This window comes from Urtica dioica, chromosome 1, assembly GCF_054948205.1.
Source record: "Urtica dioica subsp. dioica isolate 48M chromosome 1, U.dioica_male_clone48M_v1_H2, whole genome shotgun sequence".
Lineage (NCBI taxonomy): Eukaryota > Viridiplantae > Streptophyta > Magnoliopsida > Rosales > Urticaceae > Urtica > Urtica dioica.
In genome coordinates, this window is record NC_142756.1 from 17920044 (window position 1) to 17934187 (window position 14144).

The 14144-nt window shown below is 41.4% G+C and overlaps 1 protein-coding gene across 1 annotated transcript; it reads left to right on the top strand.

Annotated features, from left to right (window-relative positions):
* The first annotated feature begins 9298 nt into the window (after positions 1 to 9298).
* Positions 9299 to 13879, top strand: GLR5 (glutamate receptor 5). The gene is made up of 6 exons (XM_089614640.1): positions 9299 to 9830; positions 9899 to 11226; positions 11590 to 11867; positions 11973 to 12004; positions 12564 to 12970; positions 13227 to 13879. Exons 1-6 carry the CDS (start codon positions 9572 to 9574, stop codon positions 13632 to 13634), a joined length of 2712 nt encoding a protein of 903 aa, XP_089470766.1. The 5' UTR covers positions 9299 to 9571; the 3' UTR covers positions 13635 to 13879.
* Positions 13880 to 14144: the final 265 nt, after the last annotated feature.

The window sequence follows — 14144 nt, forward strand, 5'->3', positions numbered from 1 at the left end:
GGCATATAAAGATCTCTGGCATGTTTCCCTTCAAATAACTTAGGACTGAAGGAGAGTTCACTGGGAGGTTTACCTGCAATGTCATCAGCCCTTAGCAGATCTCTCTTCTGAGCCACCAGCATACCTGACAAGAGAGATGGGAAGCCAATAGGAAGCTTCACAGCATAGGACTTAGCGTGCTTGGCCAGGTGGTTGAACACAAACTCCCCAAAGTCGAAAGACGCCCGGGTACCAATCTGATAAATGAGACATGCCAGGTCTGACTTGATGCTTGAACCGTGAGAGGAAGGGGCCCAATTTGCAATGCCAATTCTGTACAGAACCAAGTACTTTGCCGAGAGGTCTGAGGAAGGCAGAGAACCCTTAAAAGGCCAGATTTTCTTCTCATCGTTAGTAAGCTCTTTGGCAATCACATCCAAGGAGGGAAGTCGATCGGCAGTGACAATTTTTCCTCTTCCCAGAAACTCGTTGATAGCAGTGGAGGAGACATCAAAGCAGTGGCCACACACGAAGACTTTCCCAAACTCAGGGTGATGAGGCTGATCCACTTCAGAGGACAAATTGACTATGCACTCTTTCACCAGCTTAGGATAATAGGGCCCGATTCAAGAGACAATTTTGTCGAGTTGAGCATCGGACAAAAGTTCCATGATTAAATCAATCTTCAGGGCTTCCTTGGACAGTTCCTTTTCTGGAAAAATAGATCTGTGATAGACATACCTCCATTTTCTGACGCGGTCTTCTTCATGAAAGGAGACATTATCCAGAGGGGCGGCGGGAACACCCATAGGAAGCTTTTGACCTTCAACAGACTTCCTGGAGATGTGGGACACGAGCTCAGGACGGTTATCTTCCTCTTCCTCCTTAAAATCCTTCAGAATATCTGGAATAGGCACCTCAACAGATTTTCCCTTCAGCTTTTTCTTGTTCAAACCCATCTTCACAGGTTTCTTCATCTTCTTCTTAGCAAGGCCGGGAGTGACAGCAGCACTTTCTTCCACCACTTTTCTTTTCTTCTTTCTCTTCTCCGACAGAAGAGTGGCAAGGCACACGTTGTCATCTTTCTGAACCTTCTCTTTCAGAGAAGCAAGAATATCATCCTGGACATGTTTAGTCATTCCTTCTTGCCCCAGAGAAGATGTTGGCACATCTTTCGCGACCTCTTGACTCAAACCCAACATGCCTCCAACAGCATCCACAGGAATAGGCTCTTGAGTATGAGGTAGCGAATCCCTATTCCTAGGAATATCAGAAGGGGTGACAGAGGCAATAGGATTACCTTGAACAACCTGGTGAGGGCTTTCGATGGGAGACCCAACAGTGAGGGTTTCTCCTTCTGGAGCATCATCAACTTTTCTTCCTTCCTCAGACGAACTGCTGGAGCTTACATCTCATGTAATGTCGGTGATCGATAGAGCGGCTTTCTTGAGCATGGCGCTTCTGACGGCGGAGAGGGATGGATTCTCAGGGGGAACTGATGACCCAGTGATTGCACCTCCGGCCTGACCATCGGCGCGTTCACTGGGGCGTAGTCCCCGTACCCTAACCCCGTGCATGTTGCTTTCAGCGCCAGGTTTCCTTGTCGCGACATTTTTCCTTTTCATTGTGGCTTTCACTTTTTCTGAGGGAGTGGTCGTGCTGATCCCGCTTCTGGTGCTAACCATTTTGAAAGGAATTTTTAGGAAACTGTCACACAGGTAACTGTCTAAAGGGTTAAACGGGTAAATATGGAAATCAAAGCTCAAGAACAGCGAAGAAAAACAGGAAATTTCAAAATTCGAACACAAGGTAACTTCCCTTTCTTTCTCGAGAATGGAACCGTCTGCATGAATGAGAGCAAGGCACGGAGAGAAACGACGTCGTGACAACAAGTGGGCCTCGTTCAATCTTAGGCCCAGAGAAACAACAATTGGCACTTTAGCCTGGCAAAACAGTCAAATGGGCCAACCAGATAAATGGGCCCATGAGAGAACTTTCACAAAAAGAATGTGAACAAGAATCAGAGAGGGGTCAGCACAGATGATAAGACCGAAACTCCCATCGATAAACAGTAATTGCTATTGATCAATAACGCATAAACCAACAGAGGATCTGAGACTTTCAAACCGGTTAGCATCCAAAGCCTTCGTGAAAATATCTGCAAGCTGTTTTTCGGTGTGAATGTATTCGAGTTTGATCTTCTTTTCTTCTACAAGATCTCGAATGAAATGATGTCTGATCTCTATATGCTTGGTCTTACTGTGTTGAATAGGATTCTTTGAGATGTTGATTGCGCTAATGTTGTCGCAGAACAATGTCATGACATCTTGTCCAACATTATATTCAGTTAGCATCTGCTTCATCCAGAGAAGCTGAGTGCAACTACTCCCAGCGGCGATGTATTCAGCTTCAGCCGTAGACAAGGAAACATAGTTCTGCTTCTTGCTGAACCAGGAGATGAGATTGTTTCCAAGGTAGAAACATCCACCAGAGGTGCTTTTTCTATCGACCGTGCTACCTGCCCAGTCAGCATCACAGTATCCCACAAGCGTGGAGGAAGTATCATAAGTATATAAGAGGCCAAAATTGGCAGTTCCTGATATGTACCTCATGATTCGCTTGGCTTGAGCCAGATGACTAGCTTTAGGATTGGCTTGATATCGCGCACACACACCTACCGAGTAGGCTATGTCTGGTCGGCTAGCAGTGAGGTAAAGAAGGCTGCCAATAATACTCCTGTAGAGGCTTTGATCAACAGATTCTCCATGCTCATCCTTGGTGAGTTTGATGTGGGTAGTGGCAGGTGTTTGCTTGTGGGAGGATTTTTCCAGACCAAACTTCTTCACTAAGGTTTTTGCATACTTACTTTGGGAGATAAAGATGCCATCTTACATTTGCTTGATCTGGAAGCCCAGAAAGTAGTTCAGCTCACCGACCATACTCATTTCAAACTCTGACTGCATTTGTCGAACAAAAAGATCCACCATCTTGTTTGACATTCCTCCAAAGACGATGTCATCAACATAGATCTGAGCTATCATGAGATTGCCATTCTCATTTTTCACGAACAAGGTCTTGTCAACTCCACCTCGGGTGTAACCATTCTGCACAAGGAACTGGGTCAGTCTCTCATACCAAGCACGAGGAGCCTGCTTAAGGCCGTAGAGAGCTTTTATGAGTTTGTAGACATGCTGTGGAGAGCTAGGATTTGTAAACCCTTTTGGTTGAGCTACATAGACTTCCTCATTCAGGTACCCATTGAGGAAAGCACTCTTAACATCCATCTGGTAAAGCTTGAATTGCAGGTGACAAGAGATGCCAAGCAGAAGTCTGATAGCTTCAAGTCTCGCAACAGGGGCAAAGGTTTCCTCAAAGTCTACGCCTTCCACCTGTGAATAACCCTGCGCCACAAGTCTAGCTTTGTTCCGAGTTATATTACCATGTTCATAAGATTTATTATTAAAAATCCACTTAGTTCCAATGACATTCACATTGTCAGGTTTGGGAACTAGCTCCCAGACTTCATTTCTTTCAAACTGAACAAGTTCCTCTTGCATAGCATTAACCCAGTATTCATCATCAATAGCCTCATTAACATTCTTAGGTTCAATCTTAGAGACAAAGCAGAGATTACCAATCATCTCCCGATAGTTAACAGGAGGTTTTGGACGAGTCTTTATTCCTTCACTGATTTCGCCAATCACCTCATGAGCAGGATGGTTTTTCTGAATTCTTCGGGAAGGAACTCTTTGTTCAGTCTCAGGAGGAGATCCTTCATGTGGAACAATGTCGCTAACTTTGTCATCAGCATCCGTCCTGACATTTGGGTTTCCAGTAGAAATGACGTCCAAAGAGTTTTCAGCATCTGTCCTGACATCTGTGTTACTAGGAAAAACTTCATCCTCATCATTAGTACTGTTAGTAACATCATGATCATCGTTTACCACCACATTTATGGATTCCATCATAGTCTTAGTGCGTTTGTTAAAGACACGATAGGCACGACTATTTCTAGAATATCCAAGAAATATACCTTCATCACTTTTAGGATCAAATTTTCATCGTGGATCTCTGTCAGCAAGAATATAACAAACTGAACCAAAGACATGAAAGTACTTCACATTAGGCTTTCTCTCCCTCCATATTTCATAATGAGTGATAGAAGTACCTGGACGAATGGTAACTCGATTGTGAATATGGCAGGCAGTATTAAGAGCTTCAGCCCATAAATGTGGTGGAATATCTTTGGCCAACATCATCACTCTAGCCATCTCTTGGAGGGTTCGATTTTTTCTTTCAACAATTCCATTTTGTTGAGGTGTGATTGGAGCAGAGAACTCATGGGCTATCCCTTCTTCAGTACAAAACTTAGCAAAGCTCATGTTCTCAAATTCCCTCCCATGATCACTCCGGATTCTGATCACTTTGCCGATGCTATCTCATTTTTCTCTCTGAACTTTCTTACAGAGAGATTCAAAAACAGCAAAAGTGTCAGATTTCTCACGAATAAAATCAAACCAAGTGTACCTGGATTAGTCATCCACTCACACGAACACGTATCTCTTCCCTCCAAGACTCTCGACCTGCATCGGTCCCATCAGGTCCATGTGAAGAAGTTCCAGAACACGAGATGTGGTAAGATGTTGCACCATCTTGTGAGACTTCTTGACCTGTTTCCCAATCTGGCATTCACCACAGATTTTTCCTTCAACAATCTTCAGATTTGGGACACCGATGATGGCTTTCTCAGAGACAATTTTCTGCATGCTTCTGAGATTCAGGTGACCAAGCTTTTGGTGCCACAGTTTGGTTTCGTCAACTTTGGTCAAGAGGCAATTGTTGTTTGGTGCGGGAGACCACATGAAGCAGTTGTCACGAGATCTGGTTCCTCGCATGAGTTCATCCTGTTCCTCATTAATCACCACACACTTATCACGAGTAAAATTGACACGCAAATTCAGATCACAAAGCTGACTAATACTGATAAGGTTAGCAGTAAGTCCTTCTACCAACAAAGCCTCAGTCAAGCAAGACATACCAGGATAGTTTAATCGACCTTTACCCATAATTTTGGCTTTTACTCCATCTCCAAAGGTAACATGACAGTTAGAATAATGTTTCATGTTGGTCAGGAAGGTGTGATCACCTGTCATGTGGCGAGAGCAACCACTGTCAAAATACCAGTCACTTCCGGTGGATGCACTCAGAGATGTATAGGCAATATTGGCATGATAGGACGCATTTTTCACTCTCCTTTCCAGCCGAGTAGAAGTTTGTTGGCGAGGCAGGACATTCCTGTGAATGGACTTTTGCTGACGGACATTCCTCCCATATAACCGATAGCAAAAAGGTCGAATATGACCCTTTCTGCCACAATGATGGCATACCCAACGAGGTCTGTTGACTAGAGACCTGGTTGGTCCAGAGAGATGATGCCGAGAAAGATCATGAGAATTGTTATTACCAGATGGTTGAGGCATGTTTCGCGACATCTGGCTAGTCTGCTTTTGGGGAACGAACGTAGTTTGGGACGATGAAGCTCCATGGGTATATCAAAGCCCCTGTTCTTCGCAGGTTTGCCAATGGTGAGGATTTTGTCAAGGCTGTCAGTCCCAGAGTTTAGCATTCTGACTGATTTACTCATTTGATCAAGTTCTCCATTCAGCCGACTGACTTCCTTCTTCAGATCCAAAATCGTCTCAAGAAGCCTTGCCTTATCTTCAGTCAAGGTAAGAATAAGAGCACTCTGTTTGTCTAGAATCTGGGATTCCTCAACCCATTTGGTGTGCAAGGTATTGTATGCTTCATTCATAGCATCGTCAGATAGTTCTTCATCTAGAACATATTTCTGAGAGCATTCACCAAATTCATTAGTAGACTCATGGGTATGGACAGAGGCAGTAAAGGCTACAAAGTTACTTATCTGATCTGAGTCGCTATCTTCATCTTCATCATCCGAAAGAGTAGCGTTGTATCCCTTTTTCTGTTTCTTGCGGAAGTTGGGACACTCCTTTTGAATATGTCCAAAACCTTCACATTCGTGGTACTAAATGCCTTTGCCTTTGCCCGATCGTTCACCACTTTTACTATTCCTGTGAGGATTAGCATTCTTCTGGAATCGTTGTTGGAAATTGTCCTTGACATCTTGCGGGACATTTTTCCCATTCATCTGGTTGAGTCTTTTCATGACCCTGCCATAGTTTTTTGCAAGCATAGCTATAGTATCGTCAATATCATTGTCAGAGTCTGAGTATACCTGTTCCCTTTGTTCATGAACAGAACTTTTGAGGGCCAACCCTCTGTGTTTCTTTTCCACCTTAGGAAGAGAGAGCTCAAAAGTCATGAGGGATCCCATGAGCTCGTCGAACTTCAACGTCTTTAGGTCATGAACTTCCTCAATGGCCGTGATTTTCATTTTGAACCTAGAGCTCAAGGCTCTCAGGGTTTTTCGAACAAGATCTTCATCTGTCATTGGTTTCCCGAGAGAATAAGATTCATTGGCAAGATCACGAATGCGAACGTTGAACTCTGCAACTGATTCATCCTCGAGCATCGTGAGGGCTTCAAAATTGGTTGTGAGATATTGAAGCTTCTGCTTACGGACCTTTGTAGTTCCTTCATAGGCAACAGCGAGGATTTCCCAGGCCTCTTTGGCAGTAGTGCATGTATTTATCAACCTAAAAACATCTTTATCGACTCCGTTAAATATAGCATTAAGAGCACGAGAGTTACCAAGGGCCGCCTCATCTTCAGTGGGGGTCCAGTCCTTTTCGGGTTTTGTGCCAGTACGGGCTCCTTTGTCATTAGTCGTAATAGGAGCTTCCCACCCGTGTATCACAGCTTTCCATGTTCGGCTATCAAGGGACTTCAAGAAAGCGGTCATGCGTCTCTTCCAATAACCATAGTTGGTTCCGTCGTAAGCGGGTTTACCATAGTTTGTTAGAAATTGAATCCCAGACCCAGTTTATTCTGCTTCGAAATATCTCGGTCTATTTAATGTTCTAGCAATTTAATTGTGTGACTTTTGGGTTTGTTTGTCCTTTGGTTTTCTCGTCTTTTGGTATACTTGTAACCATCATTTGAAGTTGTATTTATAGGCAACTCAATCTGAATGAAGATTATGAATCAACATTTCTGAAAACACTTTTGTGAGAAAATACTCTCTAATTTCTTAGGTTCTAAATCGTTGAACTTATCAAGGCAAATAACTTTGTGGCGTTCTTCGAGTTCTAGACTTATCAATAGTTTCATTCCATAGACTATTGTGGCGTCTTTCATTCCCCCCTCAATCTTATCAATAGTTCAAATTACAAACTATTGTGGCGATTATCACTCCACCCAAAACACCAAAACGACCCTTCCTTTTAACCTATCCAAAAACCACCAAAAATTCCCTACAACAACAAAACCGCAAACCTTCATCCAAATTGAAGCAAAGACTTATTGAGGCAACCCACGTAATTCCGCAACGATTTGAGCTTCGTTCATCGCAAAGGCAGCGAGGTTCTCATCACATCCGTTGTAGAAGCTTCAACAAAGAGTAGTATCTACTAGTACCTTTCATGGTCATTCCGGTGACCGGTGTAAGCATCATCTTCATAGTCCAACATCAATCAGGCTATCTCCTATACTTTATCTCTGTTAGTGGAACTCGATGAAGATATCCACGGAGCGGTTCGTCCTATTCACGATCAAGAAGTACTAGTCATTTTATTGTATTCTCATTACATGAGTTAGTATGATTATTGTATGTCCATTATCCACGAAGATTTATCCGGAATAGTCATTTTATTGATTTTTATTTATGTTGAACTATGTTCTTTGATATATTGTGTTGAACTTTTTCATTTTGGTATGTTTTGTATTGAATTATTTTATTTGGTTTGTGTTGAACTATTTCATGTGATTTATGTTGAACTTGTTATATTATGGCTTGTAATGTAATGTAATGAAAATATGGTAGACTATTTTCATTTTTATCTTATGTTATGTATGAATTTATTTATTTATTTATAAATATTTGTTCATTGCATACCACTCAATAACTCTGTTATTTGGCAATTTATCGCAATGGTAACGATAATTTTATTTATTCAATTTACGCAATCTTTTATTAGATATCACGGCAAATTATTAGTATACTAAAGTACACCAACAAAATCTAAGCATCGGTACGGCATCTTCAGTAACATTTTGATCCTTGGTTTCAATGACCAATGGTTGATCATTATTAGAACATATCTGTACTCAGGGACGAAGTCATAAATTTAGGTTAGGGGAGCTAATTTGTAAGAAAAAAATTCAGGGGGGCTGATTTGTAAATTTTGAGGGTAAAAAAATGTAAAAATGAAATAAAAATAAGCAAAAAATGCAAAAAAAAAAAAAAAATTTGAGGGGGAGCTATAGCCCCCTCTCACTTCCATGTGGTTTCGTGCTTGTTGGTAGATTATAATATCGTCGATTTCCTGCCTATGGAAATTATTTTTTTAGAAAGAATTAAATCATGGACTCACTCGCATATGATTACACGCAAATATCATGCATATCATCAATCATATTTTGAAATAATTGAAATTCTTAGTGGGATTCTTGAGCTAGACACCAACGTAATATTAAATAAGTTATAACTCAAGTTGGCACATGCTTCCATATAGATGAAAAGTTAAAGTCTTCAAGGAGAAATAATATTAAACTTTCCCAAACCCCTACGAGTTAAATGTTTACTTTTGCTTAAAAAAAGAAGCCAGAAAGTGACGTGTTAATTATTTATTCTTATTTACTTAATTTATTTCATAATAATATATATAAACAAAATATATAAAACTGATCCGAGCCTGTGGTTTATTTTTTACTCATTATTATCGATGCACGACAATAGAGATATATGCGACAGTAAATGTAACAATGATGAAGAAAAATAATATATATGCGACAGTAAATGTAACAATGATGAGGATATGCAATGCTTTCTCCATGAATTTTTGCGTGTAACATATTATTTAATATGGCTATAATGATTTTATTTTCTGATAAAGCGAAGTTCAAGTGAGTGCTAGTTTGATTGAATAAGAAGGAATAAAGAAAAAGAAAAAGGAATCTTTTTGTTTTTTGAAGCAGAAAGGAATCATATGATAATTATTCTGATCAAACTAAAGCGAATACATAGAGTGTTATCTCATTCGTATGGTATCAATCTTACATGGATATTTTTTCCTTTTTATATATATAAAAAATTGAAAGCTTTTCTCTTTCTTCTTTCAAGCTACACATAAATAACAACATTCCGCTAAAAGAACGGTAAAAATCTCTCGGATCATGATAAAAGCCTTTTTTTTTTCGTTGTCTTTTTCTAAAACGTGTCTCTCATTTTCTCATTCCACTTCGTTGGATATGCAATTATGACCACAATTTCCACGCAATTCACAATTCCGCTGTCACACTCACAGTCACTGTCACTCTCACTCTGCACAGTTTTTGGCTTATTGATCCAAAGAAAGCAAGAAGAAAAAAACGAAGCCAGTTCTTTCTTCCAAGTATTGCTCGTCGCGGCAAAGATGAAAACTTGACGGAATACAAACATAAAAGTATTAGGATGACGCTTTTTGGCATGGCTGTGACTAAATGGCTATACTTGTTGTCACTGTTCGTCGGCTCTGTTATCTGTCAAAAGCCAAATTCAGTGAACATCGCAGCCATTTTCACGTTCAACTCAGTCATCGGGAGAGTAGCCAGACAAGCCATAGATTTCGCCGTCTCAGATATCAACGAAGACCAATCAATACTCAACGGCACAAGTTTGAACTTCATCACCGAGGACTCCAATTGCAGCGTCTTTCTCGGCTCCGTCGAAGGTAAAACCCTAGAAATTCAATTTCTGAATTCTGTTTGCGAAGTTCCACAAAATTTTATGTTCTTTCAGCGTTTCAAGTGCTTGAGAGAGAAGTGGTGGCGATAATCGGACCACAATCATCGGCGATCGCTCACATTCTGGCGGAGATCGCGAACGGCTTGAAAATTCCTCTGGTTTCCTACGCCGCTACGGATTCGACTCTCTCTTCCCTCCAATTCCCTTTCTTCCTCAGAACCACACACTCTGACGCCGTTCAGATGAACGCCATCGCCGATATAATCGAGTTTCATGGATGGAAGGAGGTGATCGCCGTCTTCGTCGACACCGAGTTCGGCCGTAACGCCGTGTCGGCGTTGGAAGACGAGCTCGAGAGGAAATACGCCTCTCGAGTCTCCTTCAAATTAGCCTTGCCTTTCCAGTTCAACGAGACTCAGATCTCCGATCTTCTCCTCAGTTCGAAATCGCTCGGTCCGCGTGTCTACGTCGTCCACGTGGATCCCGACCCAGCGATGCGGGTCTTCGCCGCCGCGGAGAAGCTCGGGATGATGACACGTGGCTACGTCTGGTTCGCTACAGACTGGCTTTCTTCGACCGTGGATTCTCTCTCACCGAGCGAAACCCTAGCTATGGCCGGAATTCTCAGAGGCGTTGTTACTCTCCGCCAACATTTTCCCGATTCCCATCGGAAAAGGGACTTCATGTTGAGATGGCTTAAAACGGGCCAGGAATTGAACGCTTATGGACTATATGCCTATGACACAGTCTGGACCGTGGCTTACGCCATTGATGCATTGATCAGAGAGCACGGAAACCTCTCATTCGCTTCGATACCGAGCAATCTTCGACTCGGAAAGCTCAAAGTTTTCGCCGGCGGTTCTGTTCTCCTCGAGAAACTGAGGGAGACGAACTTCTCGGGCGTGAGCGGGAATGTCGAATTCGATGAGGCGAGGAACGTGATCGGTCACGGTTACGACGTCATCAACATCGTCGGGGGAGCGGAGAAGAAGAAAATCGGGAGAGTGGTGGGGTTTTGGTCGAACGATTCGGGACTATCAGTTTCTCCGCCGGAGGTTCTGAGGGCAAAGAACTACACGTTCTCGGTTTTGGAGCAGAGGCTCGGGGATGTGGTTTGGCCCGGGGGCGGGACCGAGAGGCCACGCGGGTGGGTGATCGCAGTGGACGAGAAGCCCTTGCGGATCGTGGTGCCTAAGAGGACAAGCTTTGTTGAGTTTGTCACGGAGAATCGCGAGAGTCACGAGGTCCGGGGTTACTGTGTCGATATCTTTGTCGAGGCATCGAAGCTCGTGCCTTACGACATCCCTTTCGAACTTGTGGCTTTCGGGGACGGTAAGTCCAATCCCAAGTACGACCAGCTCGTGAAGCTCGTCTCAAATGAGGTAATTCTCGCTAATAGTCCCAGGTCTCCAAATTTTTATGAAAGATACTACTGAAATTGTATTCTTATCTTTAAAACACTAGATAATAATTCAGTAATTTTAATTTGTTGGAGCGGGATGTTTTCTTTTAAAGAATGCTATTTTAAAATTATAGGCGAGTCACTTAAGTTTTTGTAATATGTTAGAAGGTGATTGTTTTGGTGTTGGAATTTTATGAAATATAATAAAATTATTTAAGTAATGAGTAATGACTAAAACATAGGATCTTTTGGGTACAAAAATTAATTTATGGACCAATTAATTTTTTAGTTCAAGTAGGGTTTAACTTAATTTTATTTTATTTACTTTAACATGATCTTATAGGAATTTGATGCTGCGGTTGGGGACATAGCAATAGTGAAGAATCGGACCACGATGGTTGACTTTTCGCAGCCTTATGCGAGCACGGGGCTCGTGATCGTGGCGCCAATCAGCCACCCGAAATCAAACGCTTGGGTGTTTATGAAGCCATTCACGTGGGAGCTCTGGTGCGTCACCGGTCTATCCTTTGTGATCATTGGCATTGTTATTTGGACTCTCGAGCACCGAGTCAATGACGACTTTCGCGGCCCCCCTAAAAGGCAACTCGCCACAATGTGCCTGTCAGTACTCACCCCCCGGTTTTTTTTTTTATATTCCTACTCTCAAACAATTGGGCATTAACAAAAAAAAAAAAAAAAATTCAAACCGACTGTTTTGTGTTGCAGGTTTAGCTTCTCAACCCTGTTCAAGAGAAACCGTAAGCAAATCTTTTCTCTCAATCAAATCTACTTGTTTTTGTTTGTGGTCTCACTTATGCCTATATCCAATTGGAGTCCTCTGTCGGTTTTCATGTATTCTTCAATCAAATCGACATTTTGTTTATGTTTGTGTCTTACTTATTGACGCATATGTCAAATCCGAATCATGCAAGTCTTTTAATTTTTCGTCAATTAAATAATATGACACTTCATCATACTTTTTAATATTTTTTTTTGCAATTCACAGACGATACGAGTCATAATTTAATCTGAAAGACATGAGAACAAAACACGAAGTTTGTCTATTTCTACGTCCCTCCAATTAAATTAAGTCACATTAAATAAAAAATCACGTTGTCCCATATTTTAGCTTTAATTTTCTATTCGTTCCGAGACGATGTCGTGCCAATAGTTTCATTGGACAGACGGAACTAATGCACAAAAAATGGACAGATGATTCATGGACGAGGCATAAATATTTATTAGGAGTGGTTAATAAGAAAAAGTATTTTAAGGGTCTTATTATACAATTAATGTTTTTATTTTTGTTATATACAGAGGAAGACACGGTGAGTCCTCTGGGACGGATGGTGATGGTGGTGTGGCTGTTCCTTCTAATGGTCATAACGTCGAGCTACACCGCGAGTCTCACTTCGATCCTCACTCTTCAGCAACTTTCGTCCCCCATAACTGGGATCGATAGCCTCATAGCTTCGAATTGGCCAATCGGGTACCAAGTCGGCTCCTTTGTCCACAGCTACCTGACCGAGATTCTGTTTGTTCCAAGCTCGAGACTGGTGTCGCTACGATCGCCGGAGGAGTTCGAAAAAGCATTGAGGCTTGGCCCGGACAACGGAGGCGTGGCTGCCATCATAGACGAGCTTCCTTATGTCGAGCTCTTTCTGTCGGAGCAAACCGATTTCGGAATCATCGGCCAGCCCTTCACTAGGAGCGGATGGGGATTTGTAAGTCCTTTCTCTACATGCTTTTGCTATTTGTATATATATATATATATATATATATATATATTTGGGAGAAATCATTGTTATCCATATATTGGCCATAAATAGAGAAAAAGTGGTAAACTTTTTTTTTGTACAGCCAAGTTGAATAATTTACAGGTTTCCATCAATTTGTAGATAAAAGAGGAAAACTTAAACATGATCACAAACTTAAATAGTTAGATGACTAATTTTTCGATTTTTTTTGCTTCTTGTTCAGGCATTCAAGAGAGAATCTCCTCTTGCGGTGGACATGTCAACGGCGATCCTGAAGCTCTCGGAGACCGGGAAGCTCGCTGAGATCCACCGGAAATGGTTCTGCAAAATGGGTTGCCCCGAAGAAAAGACACCGAACCCGGAACCAAACCGGCTTCACTTAGTCAGCTTCTGGGGACTTTACCTTCTCTGCGGGGCGTTCTCTCTCTGTGCTCTTTTCTTGTTTTTCCTCCGAATGATGTGGCAGTTTGCTCGGTACAAACGCCGCCACGCAAACATGTCCTCAACCACTCGGCTCTCGTGTGTCGTGTACAGTTTTTTTGACTTCATTGACGAGAAAGAAGAGGCTATCAAGAGGATTTTCGCTCAGCATAATGTTGATAATACAGCTCGAGAAGTAGAAGCAGGATGAGAATAATATTTGCGCACTGTGTAAAATGTATATCAAACCTTTTTTTTCAAAGCTTTCTAATATAGTTTGTATGGTGGTTTTGTATAGCCGAATCTCCTCAGTATCTTAATTTTTTATACAGAGCTCAACAATTGTAAGATAATTATCACTTTTAATTACATATAATATAGCTTTAAAGCTCAACGTAAAGTAATAAATTTGTCATGTGAACAATTAAATATACAAATGAACATGTCATGTAGTTGACTTGACTTGACTTATGATTGGCTCCTATATTTTATCAGTCAATGACTGCGTTTGGTTGAGATTAAAATGCACCATTTTTGTTTTAAAAAAAAAACTAAACTGTTTATCCGATGTTTGGCAATACTGTTTTTACAAAAACTTTAAAAGTGATTTTAGATTTGTACATGAGATGGAAAAGCTATGATTCTTAGCTTTTGGAAAAAGTGTTTTTAAGTTTGCTATACAAATTACCGTAATATCCTCATAAAAAGTGTTTCTAAGTCA

What these genes read in the sequence shown, in the direction of transcription:
- GLR5 (XM_089614640.1), top strand. Translation starts at nt 9,572, where the DNA reads ATGACGCTTTTTGGCATGGCTGTGACTAAATGGCTATACTTGTTGTCA. An exon ending in CTTTCTCGGCTCCGTCGAAG is followed by an intron (nt 9,831 to 9,898) that starts GTAAAACCCTAG and finishes ATGTTCTTTCAG; the next exon opens with CGTTTCAAGTGCTTGAGAGA. An exon ending in CTAGGAGCGGATGGGGATTT is followed by an intron (nt 12,971 to 13,226) that starts GTAAGTCCTTTC and finishes CTTCTTGTTCAG; the next exon opens with GCATTCAAGAGAGAATCTCC.